We start from the raw sequence: 22,639 nt of genomic DNA, 5'->3' as shown, positions 1-22,639 counted from the left end.
AATAATGATTGGTACAAATGTCGGTGATAAGTATTCGATCCTTTATTAGCAATCAGTAAACATACAATCTTGAAGCGATGAAACTGATCTGTACCCAAGTTTAAGTTCAGCGTATTTGAGTGGATAATAACAAAATATATGACATCCGTCAGTCCCCAGCTGGGTAGTGTAGTAGGCCCCCGTTAGTCTCGATAGACATGGATTTGCACCTTGGAAAGTTTCCAGGGCGCAAGCCTGGGCAAGGTATTTTTCTTATGGAAGATCGGCAGTCGCCCAAGCTGAAAGTCTCCCCTCTCCACGCCACCAATGTTGTCTGAAGGAAGGGCATTAGGGCTGTGTACTGCATGGAACAAAGCACAAATATATAACTGACTCCCTTTGCGCATACCACACCCTCACTGATGCAACCAGTTACCATAAAAAAACATCATAAATTCACAACGCAGGATGCAATGCTGATAGAGAACAGATACATGGCTCCTACACACAGGCTCAGCTCTGATACAGAGTCTTCCACCTGAAATGTTAACATACTCTCTGTCTTGTTGATTAACTCCAGCATCTTATTTTATTTATGTTAATGACTTTCCCCAACTTGTTGTTTTGGATGTATGGCATGTCGACATTGTGTCATATAACTAACTATCTGATAATAGCCAGGTGATATGCTGAAAGAAATCGTAACTGAGTTTTGGTGCTAATAATGGTCTTAAAGTCCTGCCGGAAAAAAAGCTATACTGGTTCAGGACAAGATGTCACGATGCTATAGGTGATATTGCATTGTTCAGGATGTCGGAGTGTCTCTCTGTAGACTCAAATCCTATATTGCCGTAGGTGTCAATGCCAGGCGATGTTAAACTGAAAGGAGACGGTGAGAATCAGGTCTGACCGAGAAATCTGTATAATCCAGTGACGAGAGGAATAGAAGTCTCATCATCAGCAGAAATGATTCACCCCACACTGCTGTAACACTTGTCCATTACTCACCACAGCGCCACCAGTGGTAGGAGGACCAAAGCCGTGGCCGCTGTCTGCCCAATCTGCCTTGCCATTCCGTAGACGCAACACACCTGGTCCAGGACACAAGATTGGTTCCAAAAAGGGAATTGGCTGCAATACAGAGAGTAGATACCCTGGAAAATCCTGGTCCAGTGTACAATCCATGGAGAGATCGGAAATGGACATTGTGTGACTGTGGGTGGATGGGCACAGGTGGATCAGGCCATGTCAAGGCTTCAGTGGATCGGCCCAAGATGTTTGGAAGTGTTTGCCTCTGTTTAAAAACAAAACAGTATTCTCCTTTAATTAATGTCTGACCCTCCTGTTGTTGTTTTGTTTTGTTACAGAACAGTAAAAACTGATCACACCTGTCCCCAAAATGCATCAAGGTTCGAGCAGTGGAGGAGCTCCAGTGACGTCAACGTCGAGAAAGGACACGGGTATGTTGGCGAATTATTTTAATTTATAAATACTCTGCGGATTCTGCGTCTGGGTTTAATGCAATATAGGCAATTCACAAAGTATTTGTGAAAACTGAGCAGGGAGATGAGAGAGAGAGAGAGAGTTAACATCTCTGGGGAAACACAGTCACACGTGGAAGGAGTACAGTTACCGTCTGCTCCTGCTCCTCTTACAGATTGTGATGCACATTAAAATAGCGAGTCATTCCAGAAGACAAGACATTCTGCAGGTGCTGAAAGTTTCGGGCAACAAAAAGACACACAAAATATTGGCAGAATTCAGCAGGTCAGGCAGCATCCATGGACAGGAATAAACAGTCAACATTTCAGATCAGGACAACAAGGAATACAAAGTATTGTGGAAATATCTGGAATTTCTGTCCCCTCATTTCCAGTCCAATGAAGGGCCTTGGCCTGAAACGTTGATTGTTTATTCTCCTCCATAGATGCTGCCTGACCTGCTGAGTACCTCCAGCATTTTGTGAGAAATCCTAGAGATTTGCTAAGGAAGGGGTTGACCAGGCAGGCAGACAGTAACCGAGAGCAAAGCGGTGGTGATGGGTAGTACCAGGAGAGTGATGCTGATGGGTTACTATATTCTCAGGAATAAGCAGAGTCCTTTCAAAACAGGGAGGTATATTCCTGCGGACATGAAAGAGCAGACTTCAACAGATGGAACTATACCACCTCCTACACCACCGGCGACCCCTACCCTCCGACCCAAACCCATTCTCCCATATATATATTTCGGACCGTGTTTTGTTTTTTAAAATTTTTTATTGAGTTTTCAAATGATTACAGAAAGAAAAAAAAATCTACCCTTCCCCCCTCCCCCCTAACATCCCTATAGAAGAATAGAAAAAGAAAAAGAAGAAAAAAGAAAGAAAGAAAGAAAGAAAGAATGCCTCGATATTGGAAGATCCCCACATGCTCCACGGAGTTCATAATAACTTTAGTATATATATTTATTTATTTCCCCAAATAACCAATTATTTTATCTTCGGAGCACCTATATATTTAATCCTGTCTTTGTAAAAAAGGGTGCCAAATTTTCAAAAATGTTTCATATTTATCTCTTAAATTACAAGTAATTTTTTCAAGTGGAATACAGCTAGAAATTTCATTCTTCCAACGATCTATCTTAAGTATGAATCCGATTTCCAAGTAACTGCAATAGCCTTTTTGGCTACTGCCAGTGCAATTTTTATGAATTCTTTCTGATATTTATTCAATTTGGGTTTTGGTTTTATCCCTTCAATATCGCCAAATAAAAATAATATTGGGTTATGTGGAAGTAGTGTTCCAATAATTTGTTCCAGTAAAACTCTTAAATTTGTCCAAAAAGGTTGAATTTTAGAACAAGACCAAGTAGAATGTAAAAAAGTACCAATTTCTTGGTTACATCGGAAACACTGATCAGCTAAATTTTGGTTTAATTTATTTATTTTTTGTGGTGTAATATATAAGTGATGTAAAAATTATATTGCACTAATCTTAACCAGACATTTATTGTATTTGTCATACTATCAAGACATAGTCTTGACCAATTTGTTTCTTCAATTTTAATATTCAAGTCAATTTCCCATTTTTGTCTTGACATGGATTCCTTGTTTAATTGCCTGTTTTTGAATCAAACTATACATACAAGAAATAATTTTTTTGAGTTCTTCCTTTTTGAATTAAAGTTTCTATTTCATTAGATTTCGGCAATAACATTGTTTGACCCAATTTTTCTCTTAAATAAGCCCTTAATTGGAAGTAACAAAAAAGAGTGTTGTTTGATATTTTATATTTATTCTTTAATTGATCAAATGACATTAATATACCTCCTTCAAAACAATCTCCTATATATCTAATCCCTTTCTGAAACCAATTATATAAAAATTGATTATCCATTATAAAAGGAATGTCAATTTTGAATTAAAGATCTCTTTGCTAATAAAGATTTCTTTATCTCATCATCAACATTTATCTTATTCCAGAAATCAAATGTTTTAATATAGGAGATTCTTTCTTTTCCCGTATCCATTTAGATTCCCATTTATATATAAAATCTTCTGGTGTATCTTCTCCTATTTTATCTAGTTCTATTCTAATCCATGCCGGTCTATCTTTCTCAAAAAAAGATGCAATAAATCTAAGTTGATTTGCTTTATAATAATTCTTAAAATTTGGAAGTTGTAACCCTCCTAGATCAAAGTTCCATGTCAATTTTTTCAACGATATTCTTGACATCTTACCTTTCCAAAGGAACTTCCTCACATATTTATTTAACTCTTGAAAAAACTTCTGGGGCAGTTGTATTGGTAGTGATTGGAATAAGTATTGTAATCTAGGGAATATATTCATTTTTATGGTATTTACTGTACCTACTAATGTTATTGGTAATATCATCCATTTATCAAGATCTTCTTGAATTGTTTTCAATAATGGTAAATAATTTAATTTATACCAATTCTTTATGTCATTATCAACTCTTATACCTAAATATTTTATACCGTTTATCGGCCATCTAAATTGAGTTATTAATCGACATTGACTATAATATCCTTTAGTAAGAGGTAAAATTTCACTTTTATCCCAATTTATTTTGTAGCCTGATATTTTCCCATATTCTTCTAATCTAGAGGATAATTTACGCAACGAGTACAATGGGTTTGTTAAATAAAGCAGAACATCATCAGCAAATAAGTTAATCTTGTATTCCTCCTGGTTAACTCTGAAACCCTTAATATCTGGGTCCATTCTAATTAATTCAGCTAATGGTTCTATCGCCAACACAAAATAAAGCAGGTGATAATGGACAACCTTGCCTAGTTGACCTTGTTAACTGAAATGCTGTTGAAATTTGACCAATTATCACTACTTTAGCTTTGGGATTAGTATTTAAGGTTTTAATCCATTTTATAAAGGATACTCCTAATCTATATTTTTCCAATACCTTAAATAAAAAATCCCATTCCAATCTATCAAATGCTTTTTCTGCATCTAAGACAATTGCCACACTCATTTCCTCCCTCTTTTGTGCTAAATGAATTATGCTAAGTAACTGGGTTACATTATCTGCCGATTGTCTATTTTTGATAAATCCTGTTTGATCCATATGTATTAATTTTGGTATTTAGATAATCTGTTAGATAAGATTTTTGCTATTATTTTATAGTCAGTGTTTAACAAGGAAATAGGCCTATATGATGTTGGCTTTAAAAGATCTCTTATCTTTTTTTGGCAATACTATTAAAATAGCTGTCGAAAATGATTCTGGAAGTTTATGCATTCTTTCCGCTTGATGTATTAACTCCATAAGAGGAGGAATTAATAGATCTTTAAACTTCTTATAAAATTCAGGTGGAAAACCATCTTCTCCAGGGGATTTATTACTTTGAAATGATCCTAGAGCTTCTTCGACTTCTTTTAATGTAAAAGGCACATCTAATACCTTCTGTTCTTCCGAATTCAATTTTGGAAGAGTTATTTGTGATAAAAACCTTTCTATCTTGACATTATCATTTTGTGGTTCTGATTTATACAGTTCAGAATAAAAATTCTTAAAAGTTTCATTAATTTCTAAAGGTTTATAAGTAATTTTATTTACTCTTGTTCGAATTGCATTTATCGTTTTAGAAGTCTGGTCTGTTTTTAACTGCCAAGCAAGAACCTTATGTGATCTTTCACCTAGTTCATAATATATCTGTTTAGTTCTCATAATTGCTTTTTCTGTTCTATATGTCTGAAGTGTATTATATTGTAACTTCTTATTAACAAGTTGTCTTCATTTTTCTTCTGTCAGATATCTTTGAGATTCATTTTCTAATTTTGTAATCTCTTTTTCCAATTGATCTATTTCTATCATATATTCCTTCTTAATTTTAGAAGTATAACTTATTATCTGACCTCTCAAATATGCCTTCATTGCTTCCCACAATATAAATTTATTATCAACTGAATGTGAATTTGTATCTAAAAAAACCTGAATCTGCTTTTTCAAAAAATCACAAAAATCTTGACGTTTTAGTAATATTGAATTAAATCTCCATCTACAAATTGATTCCTCTTTATCTATCATTATCATTGTCATTATCAAAGGAGAATGATCTGACAATATTCTTGCATTATATTCCATATTTTTCACTGTCTTGAATATTCATTGTTAATAGGAAAAATATCTATCCTTGACTAAGTTTTATGTCTATTTGGATAAAATGAATAATCTCTTACTTTTGGGTTAATTCTTCTCCATATATCAATCTTTCATCAATTATAAAGTTAATTTTGCTACTTTTGATTTTGTGACAACCTTTGTTGATCTATCTAAAACTGGATCTAGACAAAAGTTAAAATCTCCACCTATTAATATCTTGTCATGTGCGTTAGCCAAATTCAAAAAGACCTCATATAAATTTTTCATCATTTTCATTTGGTGCATAAATATTCATAAGAGTCCATAGTTCTGAAAAAAGTGACAATGTATAATTACATATCTCCTCGCCGAATCAATTAATACATTTTCTATTTTAATTGGTAAATTTTTATTAACCAAAATTGCAACTCCTCTCGCCTTTGAGTTAAATGAAGCTGCAATAACATTTCCAACCCAATCTCTTTTTAATTTCTGATGTTCTTTCTCTATTAAGTGTGTTTCTTGTAAAAAAAGGTATATCCATTTTCATTTTTTTAATGTGTGTTAAGATTCTTTTTCTTTTCACCGGTCCATTAAGCCCATTAACATTAAAACTTTAAAAATTTAGTAAATTGGTCATTATTTTTAATTGGGTTACTCCAATCTATAATAATACATAATCTTTCAACTTTGTGGTACTTTGGGGAATCTTTTTAAAATTCTCCATGTTGCTATGTGTGTCCCCACCGATCATCCAGGCAAATAAAGAAAGATAGAAGAAAAATAGATTATAAAGAAAAAAACAAAATACCCCCTACTAATGTTGTGGATGAAAAAAACCACAACATTACCCCCCTCTGTTTTACGGGTCATGGCAATCGCCATGACTACACACGTGAATCCCGTAGCAATCGATCCAAAGCTCACCCAGCTCCCCCACGACATAAAAAGTATATATATGTGAAGAAAAATACTACTCGCAATTAATATTTCTCCCCCTGTATCATCCTCAAATGTCCATCAATTCCATTCACTGTCTCTGTCTTCATCTTTAATCCATTACGCTTGGAAATCTCTTGGAAATTATCAGTTTTGCTGGGTTACGCATTATGAATTTATAACCCCTTTCCCATAAAGCTTTTTTCACTGGGTTAAATTCCTTTTTTCTCTTCAAAAGGTTATAATTTATATCAGGATAGAAAAGAACTGCTTTCCCTTCTATCATCAATGTCACTTTACTCTTTCTGGCACATTGGGCAGCCGCCTTCAGGATCTTTTCTTTATCTTGGTATCTTAAGCATTTTATCAAAATTGATCGCGGATTTTGATCAGCTTGATGTCTTGATCTTAAGGCTCTATGAGCCCTTTCAATTTCAATTAGAGTTTCTTCTTCCATTTCCAAGTTCTCAGGGATCCATTCTTGAAAAAAAATTATTGGATCTTCTCCTTCTATATCTTCTTTAAGTCCAACAATCTTAATATTGTTTCGTCTGCTAAAATTTTCTAGCTTATCCACTTTTTCCAACAATTGTTTTCTTTCTAATGTCCAGGCAGAGATATTATCTTCCATTTTATTCATTCTTTCAACCATGTCTTCCGTTGTTGCTTCCAAGTCTATAATTCTCTTTATCATTTTTTCCTGTCTTTTTATCATTTTATCAAACATAATCTCCATATTTATCTTTTTTATTTCTTTTAATGCGTTTAATTTTTCTAATTTACGCATTATTTGCATCAAAGTTTTTTCTATATTTCCACAAAAACTTTTATCTCCATCTTCGTCTGATTTATCCAGAGAATCTGAATCGGCCGCAGATTCACTTGCACTTCCGGTTTCAATCGTAACTGGGATTTGTAGTTTGAGTTGCTCGCGTTTGCGCATGCTCCTTCCTTCACGTTTGCGCAGTTCTTGTTGGTCTTTTTCTTTAGAAATGGTCAATGTTGCCGCAGTTTCCTGTTCTGTATCACCGCAGGTGAAATGTACCTGAGCCCGCGGTTCTCTCGCAGAGGTGGGCCTTGATTCTGTTCCAATTTGCGGTGTCTTCACGGTAATAGTTTTCTTCGTCTTCTGTTTATGAGACACAGTTTGAAACAATCCGGAGTAGTTTATAAGTAACTTTTAGAAAGTATTTACTAACTTTTCTTCACGTAAACATCAATCTACTGATTTTTTACGGGAGCTGGTTTCCCGCGTCTCCATCCTACGTCATCACGTGACGTCCCCCCCCCCCACCCCGCCCGGACTGTGTTTTGTGATCTTTAGGTTCCAGAGAGAAAGTTACTACCCTGTATGGTGTTGAAATGTCTTTAATGCTCCTAATTTTCCTTCACAGGTCCGAGCTCAGTGATCACCGAGCTCCTGGCAAGCTGGGACGATTTCCAGCTGCTGCAGTTGACGGATTTCTACCGGGACAGGCTGGAACAGACCATGGAAAGAGGGGTGCACGGAGTGAGTCTGGCGTTAACGGCCGAGAATCAGTTCAGCGGAGAGGAACATCGGGTGAGTGGGAGAGCGAATGGGTTTGAATTTTCACACATCACAGGACTGATGGGTGTCGGGACTCTCACTCATCGGATAATAGAGCATAACAACAAATCAGAAATAAATATATATAATTCTTAAAGCTGTGAATCTGAAGGAATGATTGAAAGAGTTGTAAATACCCCTGCTGCAGCTCAATGTTCAGAGCGAGGCAACAGTTCTATGATGTTGCAATAAACGAGCTTAAATGGAAATACGGTAGGAATTTTTATTTCGGGAAGAGTGTACAGTGTGACGGCAGGATTCAGTAAGAACCGGGGCATTACGACTGGATGTCACAGGAGCTCGAGTGTGTTCTGTTCTGGGTGGAGATCATTCTGTTACAATCTGTAACTGCAAACAGTGTGGATTGGGGAATACTGCCATGTTGTAATGTGTAATCACTGAATAAACCTCCACTGGAAAAGGCAAAGGAAAGGCATCAGGAGTCAGCCGGTAATCCGCTGTCATGTTGGACACTGGCGGACTGAGGGGATGAATCACATCATCTTTTCTGCAACTTCTCTGAGACTGTTCACTCTGTTATAAAAACCCTCCTGACTTCTTTCTTCATCTGTGATCAATATTTTCTGATTCTGTTTTACACCGTCAAATCCGGTGAGGAATTATTTATGGATTTGGAGCCACGTCAATGAAGCGGTCACAGACCAGCCAGGATCTCATTGACTGGTGGACCAGGTTCACGGTGAATGTCCCTCCGTGTGCTCTGCACTCAGAATGTACAGTCCATGTCCAGACAGGATCAGCACCCGTCCGGGTGACTGCTCAGTGTGATCCCGTTACAGAGCACATCATTTACTTCTCATTCTCTGTGTGAATCTGTCAGTCCCCAATATGTTCACTGTTACTCTTCACAGAAAATCTCTGATCTCGCTGATAAGGGAGAGCGGGCGGACAGTTCTAAACTCCTCCTGAGCCTGGTGATGGAGAAAGGCTCCCGCGCCCGGAGGGTGATGTGGGAAACCTTTGTGAAAATGCGGATTGGTGTCCCAGAGTTGGACAAAATACTGAAAGAAATACAGGAACATGGTGAGATATCAGATATTAATTTACTTTTGGATTCAAATATTACATACTTAAAATTTGAGGAATTGAAACGTGTAAAATTATTTTAAATCTGAACAGGTTGTGTTCCGGTCCATCAACCCTTACCGGAGATTCCCAGGGAGCTGAAAGGTAAATGAAGAAACCGCTGTTTCCATCAATGGTTGATGTTGTGTAGGGACCTATCGTTGCTGAGCCAGGAGGATTTGATCAGGTAAATGTTCCACCGTGTCACAACACACAGTGAGACACATGGAAAAATGTTTGCTGGAGGGAGAGTTTTCACAGGACATTATGAGGAAGCACGCAGAGAGTTGGGGGCGTTGCTGAAAGGGATCACTCCTCTCCGGGTCCTGCAAAGACAGGTCCCCCTACCGGGGTCAGAATGGAGAAGAGGGCAATCTGAGGAGCGAAACTATGGGAAATTTCTCACTCTGAAAAATGAAATAATATCCCTACCACCCAACCCAACACCCTCATCCTGAACCACATTTCTAAACTCCCTCAGATCCTACAGGTTATCATTTTTTAGAATTGGGAATCCATTGAAGTTATCGTCACAGAATAAGCATGACAACATCCATTTAATGAGAAAAGCAGTTAACACCCCAACTAGTCTGTTTAATCCCAGAGCAGCATATGAACCCCACTCGCTCCAACTTTGCAACCCCTTAGTGCCAACTCTGCTGAAATTATCCAGCTCAATTTCCCACTCAGTAATCCTGGAATTCCATCAGGAAACAATGTTAGTGAGGGGGAGATCAGAGACTAAATCCTCAGCTGAAATTCATGTGTGTCTGTGTTGTGTGGACACTGTGGAAGGGTAAGAGATGGGAATTTGGACAGAGAAACCGAGGGTTGTGGGATTGCAGCAAAAAGGTAGAAAGTACTGAAGATATCTATAAATAATATTGCAATTAATTAAATTGTGATCGTCTGGATAAGAAACTCACTACATCCGTAAGCACATTGTGTCTCCGAAAATGCAACTGGTATCTCTTGGGCTCAAGAGATTGTGAGGGTTCATCATCGCGGACTGAGTTGGATCACTCAACTGCACATTTAACAGAGGAGAGGGCGAAGGAAAGACAGACATCGTAAAAATTATTAATCTCACAGTAACCCATGCTTTAACTGATTACTCGAAGCCCTTGAACAGAAATATAAGGCCACAACGTTCATTCAGCCTGTCTCATTTCCAAGAACAAATTCCAAGGACGTTAATTTTCAAATGGTAACAGAGGATGTTTTCAAGCTGTTCACGCCTCTGTCATCTGTTATTGCTTTCACCACTGACAGGGTCCTGACACACTGTGAGATCCCAGACACACCTGGCAGTGTCCTGGCACACAGTGAGACCCTACACAACCCTGACAGTGTTCTGACACGCGGTGAGCCTCCACACATGGCTGACAGGATACTGATACACTGTGAGACACCACACACTCCTGACAGAGTCCTGAAAACTGAGAGACACCACACACACCGGGCAGGGTCCTGACACACTGTGAGATGTCACAGAGACCTGACACTCTGTGAGACCCAACACACCACCGACAGTGTCCTGGCACATGGTGAGACCCCCCACACGCCGGGCAGGGTCCTGAGACACTATGAAACCCCACACACCCCTATCAGTGTCAGGAAACACTGTGGGACCCCTCACACCTCTAACAGGGTCCTGACACAGTGTGAGACACCACCAACCCCTGAAAGTGTCCTGACACACTGTGAGACACCACACACACCTGATATGATTCAGATACACTGTGAGACCACACACGCCCGTAACAAGGTTCTGATACACAGTGAGACCCCAGACACCTCTGACAGTATCCGGACACTGTGAGACCATACACACCCCTGACAGGATCCTGAAACACTGTGAGACCCCACACACGCCTGACAGGGTCCTGACACACTGCGAAACTCCACACATCCCTGACAGGGTCCTGACACACTGTGAGACCCCACACACCCCTGACAGGGTCCTGACACACTGTGAGACCCCACACACCCCTGACAGGGTCCTGACACACTGTGAGGCCCCACACACCCCTGACAGGGTCTTGACACACTGTGAGACTCCACACCCACCCTAACAGTGTTGGGAAACATTGTGAGACCCCACACATGCCTAACATGGTCCAGAAAACTGTGAGACACTACACACCCTTAACAGGGTCCTGACACAATGTGCGACCCCACACCCTTGATAGGATCCAGATACACTGTGAGACACTACACACCAGTGACCAGATGATGAAGGACTGAGAGAACCCACATACCCCTGTTAGGGTACTGACACACTGTGAAACCACACACATCCCTGACAAGGTCCTGACACAGTGTGATACACCACACACCACTGACTCGGTCCTGAAAGACACTGAGACACCACACTCCACTGTTAGGGCACAGACACACTTTGATACCCCACTCAACCCTGACAGGGTCCTGACACACTGTGAGACCCCACACCCACCCTAACAGTGTTGGGAAACATTGTGAGACCCCACACATGCCTAACATGGTCCAGAAAACTGTGAGACACTACACACCCTTAACAGGGTCCTGACACAATGTGCGACCCAACACCCTTGATAGGATCCAGATACACTGTGAGACCCCACACACCCGTAACAGGGTTCTGATATGCAGTGAGACCCCACACTCCTCTGACAGTATCCTGGCACACTGTAAGACACTTTCAGACACCACAAACACCGGGCAGGTTCTTGACACAGTGAGAGACCGCACACACTCCTGCCAGGGTCCTGCCACACGGTGAGAACCCAGACACTAATGACAGGGTCCTGTAACACTGTGAATTCACACACACACCTGGCAGGGTCCTGACACACAGTGAAACCCCACACACCCCTGACAGGGTCCTGACACACTGTGAGATCCCACACACCCCTGACAGGGTACTGACACACTGTGAGGCCCCACACACCCCTGACAGGGTCCTGACACTCTGTGAGACTCCACACACCCCTGACAGGGTCCTGACACACTGTGAGACTCCACACACCACTGACAAGCTCCTGACACACTGTGAGATCCCACACACCCCTGACAGGGTCCTGACACACTGTGAGATCCCACACACCACTGACAGGGTCCTGACACACTGTGAGATCCCACACACCCCTAACAAGGTCCTGACACACTGTGAGACTCCACACCCACCAGACAGGGTCCTGACACACTGTGAGATCCCACACACCCCTAACAGGATCCTGACACACTGTGAGACCCCACACATACCAGACAGGGTCCTGACACACTGTGAGACTGCACACACACCAGACAGGGTCCTGACACACGGTGAGACTCCACACACACCTGACAGGGTACTGACACACTGTGAGACCCCACACACCCCTGTCAGGGTCCTGACACACTGTGAGACCCACACATACCAGACAGGGTCCTGACACACTGTTAGACTCCACACACACCAGACAGGGTCCTGACACACTGTGAGACCCCACACACCCCTGACACGGTCCGGACACACTGTGAGACCCCACACGCCTGACAGGGTCCTGACACACTGTGAGACCCCACACACCCCTGACAGGGTCCTGACACACTGTGAGGCCCCACACACGCCTGACAGGGTCCTGACACACTGAGAGACCCCAAACACCCTTGACAGGGTCCTGACACAGTGTGAGATCCCACACACCCCTGACAGTGTCGGGAAACACTGTGAGATCCCACGCACCCCTAACAGAGTCCTGACACAGTGTGAGATCCCACACACCCCTGACAGGGTCCTGACACAGTGTGAGACCCCACACACGCCTGACAGGGTCCGGACACACTGAGAGACCCCACACAACCCTAACAGGTTCCTGACACAGTATGAGATCCCACACACCCCTTTCACGCTGTGAGAATCCACACATCCCGACAGTATGCTGACACACTGTGAGAGCCAGGCACATTGCAAGACCCCACACACCCATGAAAGGGTTCGAACACATTTTGAGATCCCGCACACCCCAACCAGCCACCCACAGTGCATGTGCTGATCAGCAAATCTGCCTCTGCATTTTGAATCAGTGATGCTAAGAGGGGGAAGTTGTGATTCCCTGACCTGTTCCTTTGGTAGCATTCCCACTACCCTCTTTGCTATGTCTATACACCACATCAACACAGGGGATTAAAAGTTTCTTCCACAGGAATAATGATATCTGTGGCAGTAGTGGGATGTTGTCCAGTACGGGACAGTCGGGCATCAGTAAACTACCAGGGAAATACTCACCTTCACTGCACAATTAATGTGGAAATGTGATCATCTGGTGTTTATCTAGACCAGGCCTCTCTGTCCAGTCAGGGGTCTTTTAATCAAATTTACTTTACTGTACGAACATCCATTGATGAATCCATTAATGCCATGGGTTTGAGATAACTCTCGTGTGCTTAGATACTGAGTTCTGAGTTGAGGCATCTAACAGTTTGTCTGCTGTCTGTTCCCATTGAAGATGTTCAACAGAAACACAAGGAGACTCTGCGGGCACAAACTGAAACACTGAGAGTGAACACGATCCTGATGAGGGAGAAGGTGAAGGTTTTCCAGCTGGTTGATCGATACGCTGAGCTCACGGTCATTTCTACTGTTCGAGATCGAAGACTGGTGGAACATGAGCTGCTGGCAAGAGGCAGAGACAACGATGAGTGGAGACAGAACCATCTCCGCGGAAAGCTGGAAAAAATCCGGACTGATCAGTTGTTCCAGAGCAGCTTTACCCGGAGTAAATCCAAATCTGGGAGTTCGACAGCAATGGCTGGAGAACCGGGGATTGGGAAAACAACAATGGTACAAAAGATTGTTTATGACTGGGCCGCGGGGGAAATATACCAACAGTTCCAGTTTGTATTCAGTTTCAAATTCCGGGATTTAAACTCCATTAACTGTAGAATAAACCTGAAGGAACTGATTCTAGATCAGTATCCTTACTTTGGGAATATCCTGAGAGACGTCTGGAAGAACCCAGAGGGATTGTTGTTTATATTTGATGGTTTGGATGAATTCAATGACAAAATTGTTTTTACTGACAGTCAAAGAGACACAGAACCTCGGTCCACATGCACAGATCCTGATTTCAAGTGCAAGGTGTCTGACATTGTGTACAGTTTAATCCAGCACAAGCTGCTCCCAGGGTGTTCAGTGCTGGTGACCACCCGTCCCATTGCATTACATTTATTGGAAAAGGCTGAGATCAGTGTCTGGGCTGAAATCCTGGGATTCGTTGGTGAGAAAAGGAAGGAATACTTCATCAAACATTTTGATGATCAGACGGTGGCGGCAGCTGTTTTCAAACACGTGAACGAGAACGAGATCCTGTACACCATGAGCTACAACCCCTCCTACTGCTGGATCCTCGCTCTGGCACTGGGCCCCTTCTTCACACAAAGAGTCAAGGACTCACACCGAGTTCCCAAGACCATCACCCAACTGTACTCCTACTATATTTACAACATCCTGAAAAACCACGGCCGTGAGATTGAGAACCCCCGTGATGTGTTACTCAGGGTTGGTCAGATGGCCTTCAGAGGGGTGTCCGAGAAGAAGATTGTGTTTACAGATGGAGATTTAATCAAGTACAATCTGCAGCCTTCCCAGTTCCTGTCCGGGTTCCTGATGGAGCTTTTGGAGAGAGAGGATTCGGCCCGGAGCGTGGTGTACACATTCCCTCACCTCACCATCCAAGAGTTTGTAGCTGCAGTCGCACAATTCTTGATTTCAGATGGCAGAGATATTATGAAACTCCTCACTGAAGCTCACTACACGACAGATGGTCGATTTGAGGTATTTCTCCGTTTTGTTGCTGGTCTCTCCAACCCAATGACAGCTCGGGGCCTGGAGGAGTTTCTGGGTCCATTTCCTCATCAAACAACCTGCCGGGTGATTGACTGGATGATGGAGGAGATTAAACGCCGGAGTGGAAACACGGGGAGTGAAGCTGGTAAAAGGAGCCTCCTGAACACATTGCACTACCTGTTTGAGTCTCAGAATCGTGGACTGGCTCAGGCCGCACTGGGATCTGTGGAAACACTTTCATTCAGTGGAATGACACTGACACCGATTGACTGCGCGGTCCTGTCTCATGTCATCGGACTCTGTGATAGAATAAAACACCTCAACCTGGGGAACTGCCACATTCAGTGCGAAGGAATCCAGCGGCTGGGACCCGGGCTGCACAAGTGCCAGGAGTTGAGGTAACTTGATTTATCTCTCACTCTGAACTGTGAAACTGTTCCATTATGTTGTTTCAATGTAAAGGGATTTGCTTAAAACTGCAGTAATTCAGATTGTGAAGAATGGTGACAAATGACCCAGGGATCCGTCAGTAATTCCCCAAGGATGGGAGGGTTCTGTGGTTCCTTGTGAAGGGATGTTGGAGACTTCATCAGATCAGTGAACATCGGCCATTGGTTTAATGGCAGTAAATCACAGGAATGGCTGTGTTTCTTGCTGTCTGTGACACATCCATTGACAATGTTCCTTCTCACTGTTACTAACACCCAGACCGATACTGACTGCAGCAGGTGGGTCAGAGTTTCCCACGCGCTTCCCGGTGACGGACAAGAGACCGTCAGCAGACTGTCCCAGTGAGAAGGAAAGAAATACCATCGTGAGATTGTCCTCCCTTGCCCTTCCCCGTGTGTGATTATCACCATCAGTCCACCTGTGTGACTGTGCTCACTATCAGATACCCAGACCCCATGGGTGCATCTCCTCTCCCGATTGTGGGTCTCAGTTCAGACACACCCCTCCCTTGCAATCTATTTCTGGATCTTCTTATCCTATTGGATTATCTTTTCCCATCGGTATACTGCTGCGGGACTTCTCATCCTCATTCCTCTTCCTCCTGAGTGTCTTCTAATCCTCATCCCCCTTCCTCCTGCAGATTCTGTCTTCCCATCCCTTTTCCTCAGGTGGGGAATCTTCCACCGTCTCCTATCGACATTTCCATATTCACAACTCTTCCTCACTGTGGGACTTTCTCCCATCCTTCATCTCTGCCCCTCCCGACCCTCTCACGTCAGGAACACTTTTCTAACCATCAGGGAAAGAGACAGAATATGTGCAGATTACAGGGTCACACCAACAAACTAAATTACTGACATTCGGTGAATACGCTGGAGCTGGACAGTGAGGGACATTGACAGTGATGGGAACCTCGATCAGTGATTTACTGAAGGGTTTAATGTTTCCTGAAATATCCGAGTGAGAGAAATTCCCTCAGACCCATGGTTTGAATCACTTTGTTAATCAATCTGTCTGTTTGTGTTTAGACTTGGGGAGAATGAACTGGGAGATTCGGGAGTGAAACTGGTGTCTGTGGCTCTGAGGAATGCGGAGTGTAAAATACAGAAACTTTGGTAAGTACCAGACTGTTGGAGTTTGTGTTTACAATCACTGGGTGTCTGACACTGAACATTAATGTGATCAGTAATTGTGTTACCAATAAACACTGGGGATCTGTACCATCTCCTGTCTCTCTGTGTCCTTCACCCTCACTCTCTCTCATCTCCAGGCTCTGGGATGTCAGTCTCACATATTCTGGCGCCGAGGATCTCGCCTCCGCCCTCAGTACGAACACATCACTGACGGAGCTGGACATGAGTGAGAATGAACTGGGAGATTCAGGAGTGAAACTGGTGTCTGCGGCTCTGAGGAACCTGGAGTGTAAAATACAGACACTGGAGTAAGTACCAGACTGTGGGAGATTGTGTTTACAGTCACTGGGTGTCTGACACTGAACACTAATGTGAACAGCAATTGTATTACTAATAAACACTGGGGATTTGTACCGTCTCCTGTCTCTCTGTGTCCTTCACCAACACTCTCTCTCATCGCCAGGATGATCGATGTCGGTCTCACAGATTCTGGTGCCGAGGATCTCGTCTCCGCTCTCAGTACAAACACATCACTGATGGAGCTGAACCTGAGTAATAATGAACTGGGAGATTCAGGAGTGAAACTGGTGTCTGCGGCTCTGAGGAACCCGGAGTGTAAAATACAGAAACTGGGGTAAGTACCAGACTGTGGGAGATTGTGTTTACAGTCACTGGGTGTCTGACACTGAACATTAATGTGATCAGTAATTGTGTTACTGATAAACACTGGGGATTTGTACCATCTCCTGTTTCTCTGTGTCCTTCACCCTCACTCTCTCTCATCTCCAGGCTGATCGATGTCGGTCTCACAGATTCTGGTGCCGAGGATCTCGCCTCCGCTCTCAGTACGAACCCATTACTGACGGGGCTGGACCTGAGTGAGAATAAACTGGGAGATGCAGGAGTGAAAATTGTGTCTGTGGCTCTGAGGAATCCGGAGTGTAAAATACAGAAACTACGGTAAGTACCAGACTGTGGGAGATTGTGTTTTCAGTCCCTGGGTGTCTGACACTGAACATTAATGTGATCAGTAGAAACAAAGAAAACCTACAGCGCAATACAGGCCCTTCGGCCCACAAAGCTGTGCTGAACATGTCCCAACCTTAAAACTAACTAGGCTTTCCTCAAAGCCTTCTATTTTTCTAAGCTCCATGTAGCCATCCAGGAGTCTCTTAAAGACCCTATCGTACCCGCCTCCACCACCACCACCGGCAGCACATTCCGCACACTCAACAATCTCTACGTAAAAAAACTTACCCCTGACATCTCCTTAAAACTAAGCCTTCTCATGCAAGTCATTTTTGCCCTGGGAAAAAGCCACGGACTACCCACACAATCAATACCTCTCATCATCTTATACACCTCTATCGGGTCACCTCACATCCTCCGTAACTCCAAGGAAAAAACCCGAGTTCTCTCAACCTATTCTCATAAGGCATGCTCCCCAATCCAGGCAACATCCTTGGAAACACAAAGCACACTGCAGATGCTGTGGTCAAATCAACACGTACAAACAAGCTGGATGAACTCAGCAGGTCAGGTAGCATCCGTTGAAAGGAGCAGCTAACTTTTCGGGCCTGTTGATTTATCCTTGAAAATCTTCTCTGCACCATTTCTGTGGTTTTCTTCCTGTAGTGAGGCGACCAGAACTGAGCACAATACTCCAAGTGGGGTCTGACCAGGGTCCTATATAGCTGCAACATTACCTCTCGGCTCTTGAACTCAATCCCACGACTGATGAAGGCCAATGCACCGTATGCCTTCTTAACCACAGAGTCAACCTGCGTAGCAGCTTTGGGTGACCTATGAACTGGGACCCCAGGATCCCTCTGATCCTCTACACTGCCGAGACTTACCATAAATACCATATTCTTCCATCACACTTGACCTGCCAAAATGAAACACCTCACACTTATCTTGGTTGAACTCCATGGGCAACTTCTCAGCCCAGTTTTGCATTTTATCAATGTCCCGTTGTAACTTCTGATAGCTTTCCACATTGTCCATAACACTCCCAACCTTAGTGTCATCAGCAAACTTACTAACCCATCCCTCCACTTCCTCATCCTGGTCATTTATAAAAAACACAAAGAGTAAGGGTCCCAGAACAGATCCCTGAGGCACTCCACTGGTCACCGGCCTCCATGCAGAATATGACCCTACAACCACTCTTTGCCTTCTGTGGGCAAGCCAGTTCTGGATCCACAAAGCAATGTCCCCTTGGATCCGATGCCTCCTTACTTTCTCAATAAGCCTTGCATGGTTTACCTTATCAAATCCTTGCTGAAATCCATATACACTACATCCACTGCTCTACCTTCATCAATGTGCTTAGTCACATCCTCAAAAAAATTCAGTCAGGCTCGTAAGGCACGACCTGCCTTTGACAAAGCCATGCTGACTATTCCTAATCATATTTTGCCTCTCCAGATGTTCATAAATCCTGCCTCTCAGGATCTTCTCCATCAACTTACCAACCACTGAAGTAAGACTCACTAGCCTATAATTTCCTGGGCTATCCCTACTCCTTTTCTTGAATAAGGGAACAACATCCACAAACCTCCAATCCTCCGCATCCTCTCCCGTCCTCATTGATGATGCAAAGATCATTGCCAGAGGCTCAGCAATCTCCTCCCTCGCCTCCCACAGTAGCCTGGGGTACATCCCGCCATGTCCTGGTGACATATCCGACTTGATGCTTTCCAAAAGCTCCAGCACATCCTCTTTCTTAATATCTACATTCTCAAGCTTTTCAGTCTGCTGCAAGTCACCCCTACAATCGCCAAGATCCGTTTCCGTCATGAATACTGAAGCAAATGCTTCTTTAAATACCTTCACTATTTCCTCCGGTTCCATACGCAGTTTCTCATTGTCACACTTGATTGGTCCTATTCTCTCACATCTTATCCTTTTGCTCTTCGCGTACTTGCAGAATGCCTTGGGGTTTTCCTTAATCCTGTCCGCTAAGGCCTTCTCGTGGCCCATTCTAGCTCTCCTAATTTCATTCTTAAGCTTCTTCCTGCTTGCCTTATAATCTTACAGATTCATATCATTACCTAGTTTTTTGAAATTTTCGTAAGCCCTTCTTTTCTCGACTAGATTTACAACAGCCTTTGTGCACCATGTGTCTTGTACACGACCATCCTTTCCATGTCTCATTGGAATGTACCGACTCAGAACCCCACGCAAATATCCCCTGAACATTTTCTACATTTCTTCGGTACATTTCCCTGAGAACATCTGTTTCCAAATTATGCTTGCAAGTTCCAACCTGATAGCCTCATAGTTCCCCTTACTCCAATTAAAGGTTTCCCTATCTTGACTGATCCTATCCCTCTCCAATGCTATGGTAAAAGAGATAGAATTGTGATCACTATCTCCAAAATGCTCTCCCTATGAGAGACCTGACACCTGACCAGGTTCATTTCCCAATACCAGATCAAGTGCAGCCTCTCTTCTTGTAGGCTTATCTACACACTGTGTCAGGAAACCTACCTGAACAGACCTAACAAACTCCACCCCATCTAAACCCCTAACTCTAGGGAGATGTCAATCAATATTTGGGAGATTAAAATCTCACACTTCAACAACCCTGTTATTATTACTCCTTTCCAGAATCTGTCTCCCTATCTACTCCTCGATGCCCCTGTTACTGTTGGGTGGTCTATACAAAACACCCAGTAGAGTTATTGACCCCTTCCTGTTCCTAACTTCCACCCACAGAGACTCCATAGACAACCCCCCCATGACGTCCTCCTTTTCTGCAGCCGTGACACTATCTCTGATCAACAGTGTCACAACCCCACCTCTTTTGCTTCCTTCCCTGTCCGTCCCGAAACATCTAAAACCCGGCACTTGAAGTAACCATTCCTGCCCCTGCACCCTCCAAGTCTCTGTAATGGCCACAACATCATATCTCCAAGTGCTGATCCACGCTCTAAGCTCACCTGCTTTGTTCATAATACTCCTTGCATTAAAATAGACACATCTCAAACCATTGGACCGAGCGCGTCCATTCTATATCACCTGTCTATCCTCCCTTTCGCACTGTCTCCAAATTTTCTCCATTAGTGAGCCAACCTCCCTCTCCTCCAACACATCAGTTCGGTTCCTACCCCCCAGCAATTCTAGTTTAAACTCTTCCCAGTAGCTTTAGCAAACCTCCCTGCCGGGATATTGGTCCCCCTGGTAATCAATTGCAATCCGTCCTATTTGTACAGGTCACACCAGCTCCAAAAGAGGTCCCATTGATCCAGAAATCTGAATCCCTGCCTCCAGCTCCAATCCCTCAGCCACGCATTTATCCTCCACCTCATTCTATTTCCATTCTCACTGCCACATGGCACAGGCAGTAATCCCAAGATTACTACCTTTACGGTCCTGCTTCTCAATTTACTTCCTAACACCCTGTAGTCTGTTTTCAGAAATTCTTCCCTTTTTCTTTACCAATATGTACCACGACCTCTGGCTGTTCTCCCTCCCACTCCAGGATAACTTGGACGCGATCTGAAACATCCCAGACTCTGGCACCTGGGAGGCAAACTACTATTCGCGTTTCTTTCCTGCGTTCACAGAATCACCTATCTGAACCCCTAACTATAGAGTCCCCTATCACTGCTGCCATCCTCTTCCTCCAGGGAGGCCGTCCCCCCCTTCAGCAGTACTCAAACAGGAGCACTTATTGTCAAGGGGGACAGCCACAGGGGTACTCTCTAGTACCTGCTTCATGCCCTTCACTCACCTGACTGTGACCCACTTCATCAGTCTCCCGTGGCCCCGGTGTGACCACCTGCCTGTAACTCCTCTCTATCACCTCCTCGCTCTCCCTGACCAGACGAAGGTCATCGAGCTGCATCTCCAGTTCCCTAACTCGGTCCCTAAGGAGCTGCAGCTCGACACACCGGGTGCAGATGTTGCCGTCCGGGAGGCTGGGAGTCTCCAGGATCTCCCACATCTGACACCGAGCACAGAAAACCAGCCTCACACACATACTCTCTGTCTGTATTGTAAACAGATAACCTACCTCGCCTCGACTCTTTATCGCCGAAGCCCCGTTGAGCCAAAGCCTTCCTACTCTGTCTCCCGCTCCTCTGACGCTCGCTTTGTAAATCTGTCTTCCTTTTAAACTCTTTCTGCTGTTCTCACTGGCTGACTTGCACAGTCGTGCTGAAGAAAAAAATCAGTAATGGTGTAACTGATAAACACTGGGGATTTATACCGTCTCCTGTCTCTCTGTGTCCTTCACCCGCACTCTCTCTCATCTCCAGGCTGACCCATGTCAGTCTCACAGATTCTGGTACCGAAAATCTCGCCTCCGCTCTCAGTGCAAACCCATCACTGACGGAGCTGAACCTGAGTGATAATCACCTGGGCGATTCAGGAGTGAAACTGGTGTCTGCGGCTCTGAGGAACCCGGAGTGTAAAATACAGAAACTGTGGTAAGTACCAGACTGTGGGAGATTGTGTTTACCGTCACTGGGTGTCTGACAGTGAACATTAATGTGATCAGTAATTGTGTTACTGATAAACACTGGGGATTTGTACCATCTCCTGTCTCTCTGTCTCCTTCACCCTCACTCTCACTCATCTCCAGGCTGGACAATGTCGGTCTCACAGATTCTGGTGCCGAGGATCTCGTCTCCGCTCTCAGTACAAACCCATCACTGACGGTGCTGAACCTGGGATACAACTCGCTGACAGACCGATCTGTCCCCGCTATCTGCCGCCTCATACTGACCCTCCCGAGTCTGGAGTGGATCTGGTGAGTGTTTGTGTTAATGTTTAATGTGATAAAATATCAGCAGATCTACGGGTTTTCTGGTGATATTTGTCTGTGAGAGTTGTTAAAACATTAACCCCAGTCCCCTGTTACTGACACTGTTGTGTAATCTGTTTATTTCATCTTTATTCTCCCAACTGTTTCAGCCTGGGGTCGAATCAGTTCAGTGAGATCGGGGGTAAGGAACTGAGATGTCTGCAGGGAGTCAGACCCGGACTGAGAGTGATCTGTGAACATCTGAATGTGTGAACATCCCTGTCCGTGGAATAGTG

At 43.7% G+C, this 22,639-nt stretch overlaps 1 protein-coding gene across 1 annotated transcript in view; it reads left to right on the top strand.

Moving 5' to 3' along the window:
• The window catches only part of LOC140723239 (NACHT, LRR and PYD domains-containing protein 12-like), a 177,275-nt gene extending 154,636 nt beyond the window's left edge, over positions 1-22,639 (top strand). The window contains exons 15-21 of the mRNA XM_073037838.1: positions 16,494-16,570; positions 16,726-16,896; positions 17,052-17,222; positions 17,378-17,548; positions 21,856-22,026; positions 22,182-22,349; positions 22,514-22,639. Of these exons, the coding sequence (XP_072893939.1) occupies positions 16,494-16,570; positions 16,726-16,896; positions 17,052-17,222; positions 17,378-17,548; positions 21,856-22,026; positions 22,182-22,349; positions 22,514-22,616 (1,032 nt within the window). The 3' untranslated portion in view covers positions 22,617-22,639. The remainder of the gene's footprint in view (positions 1-16,493; positions 16,571-16,725; positions 16,897-17,051; positions 17,223-17,377; positions 17,549-21,855; positions 22,027-22,181; positions 22,350-22,513) is intronic.

Source organism: Hemitrygon akajei, unplaced genomic scaffold, assembly GCF_048418815.1.
Source record: "Hemitrygon akajei unplaced genomic scaffold, sHemAka1.3 Scf000105, whole genome shotgun sequence".
Classification (NCBI taxonomy): domain Eukaryota; kingdom Metazoa; phylum Chordata; class Chondrichthyes; order Myliobatiformes; family Dasyatidae; genus Hemitrygon; species Hemitrygon akajei.
The sequence above is the reverse complement of the archived record's forward strand: the minus strand, read 5'-3'. Positions and strand labels throughout refer to the sequence as shown.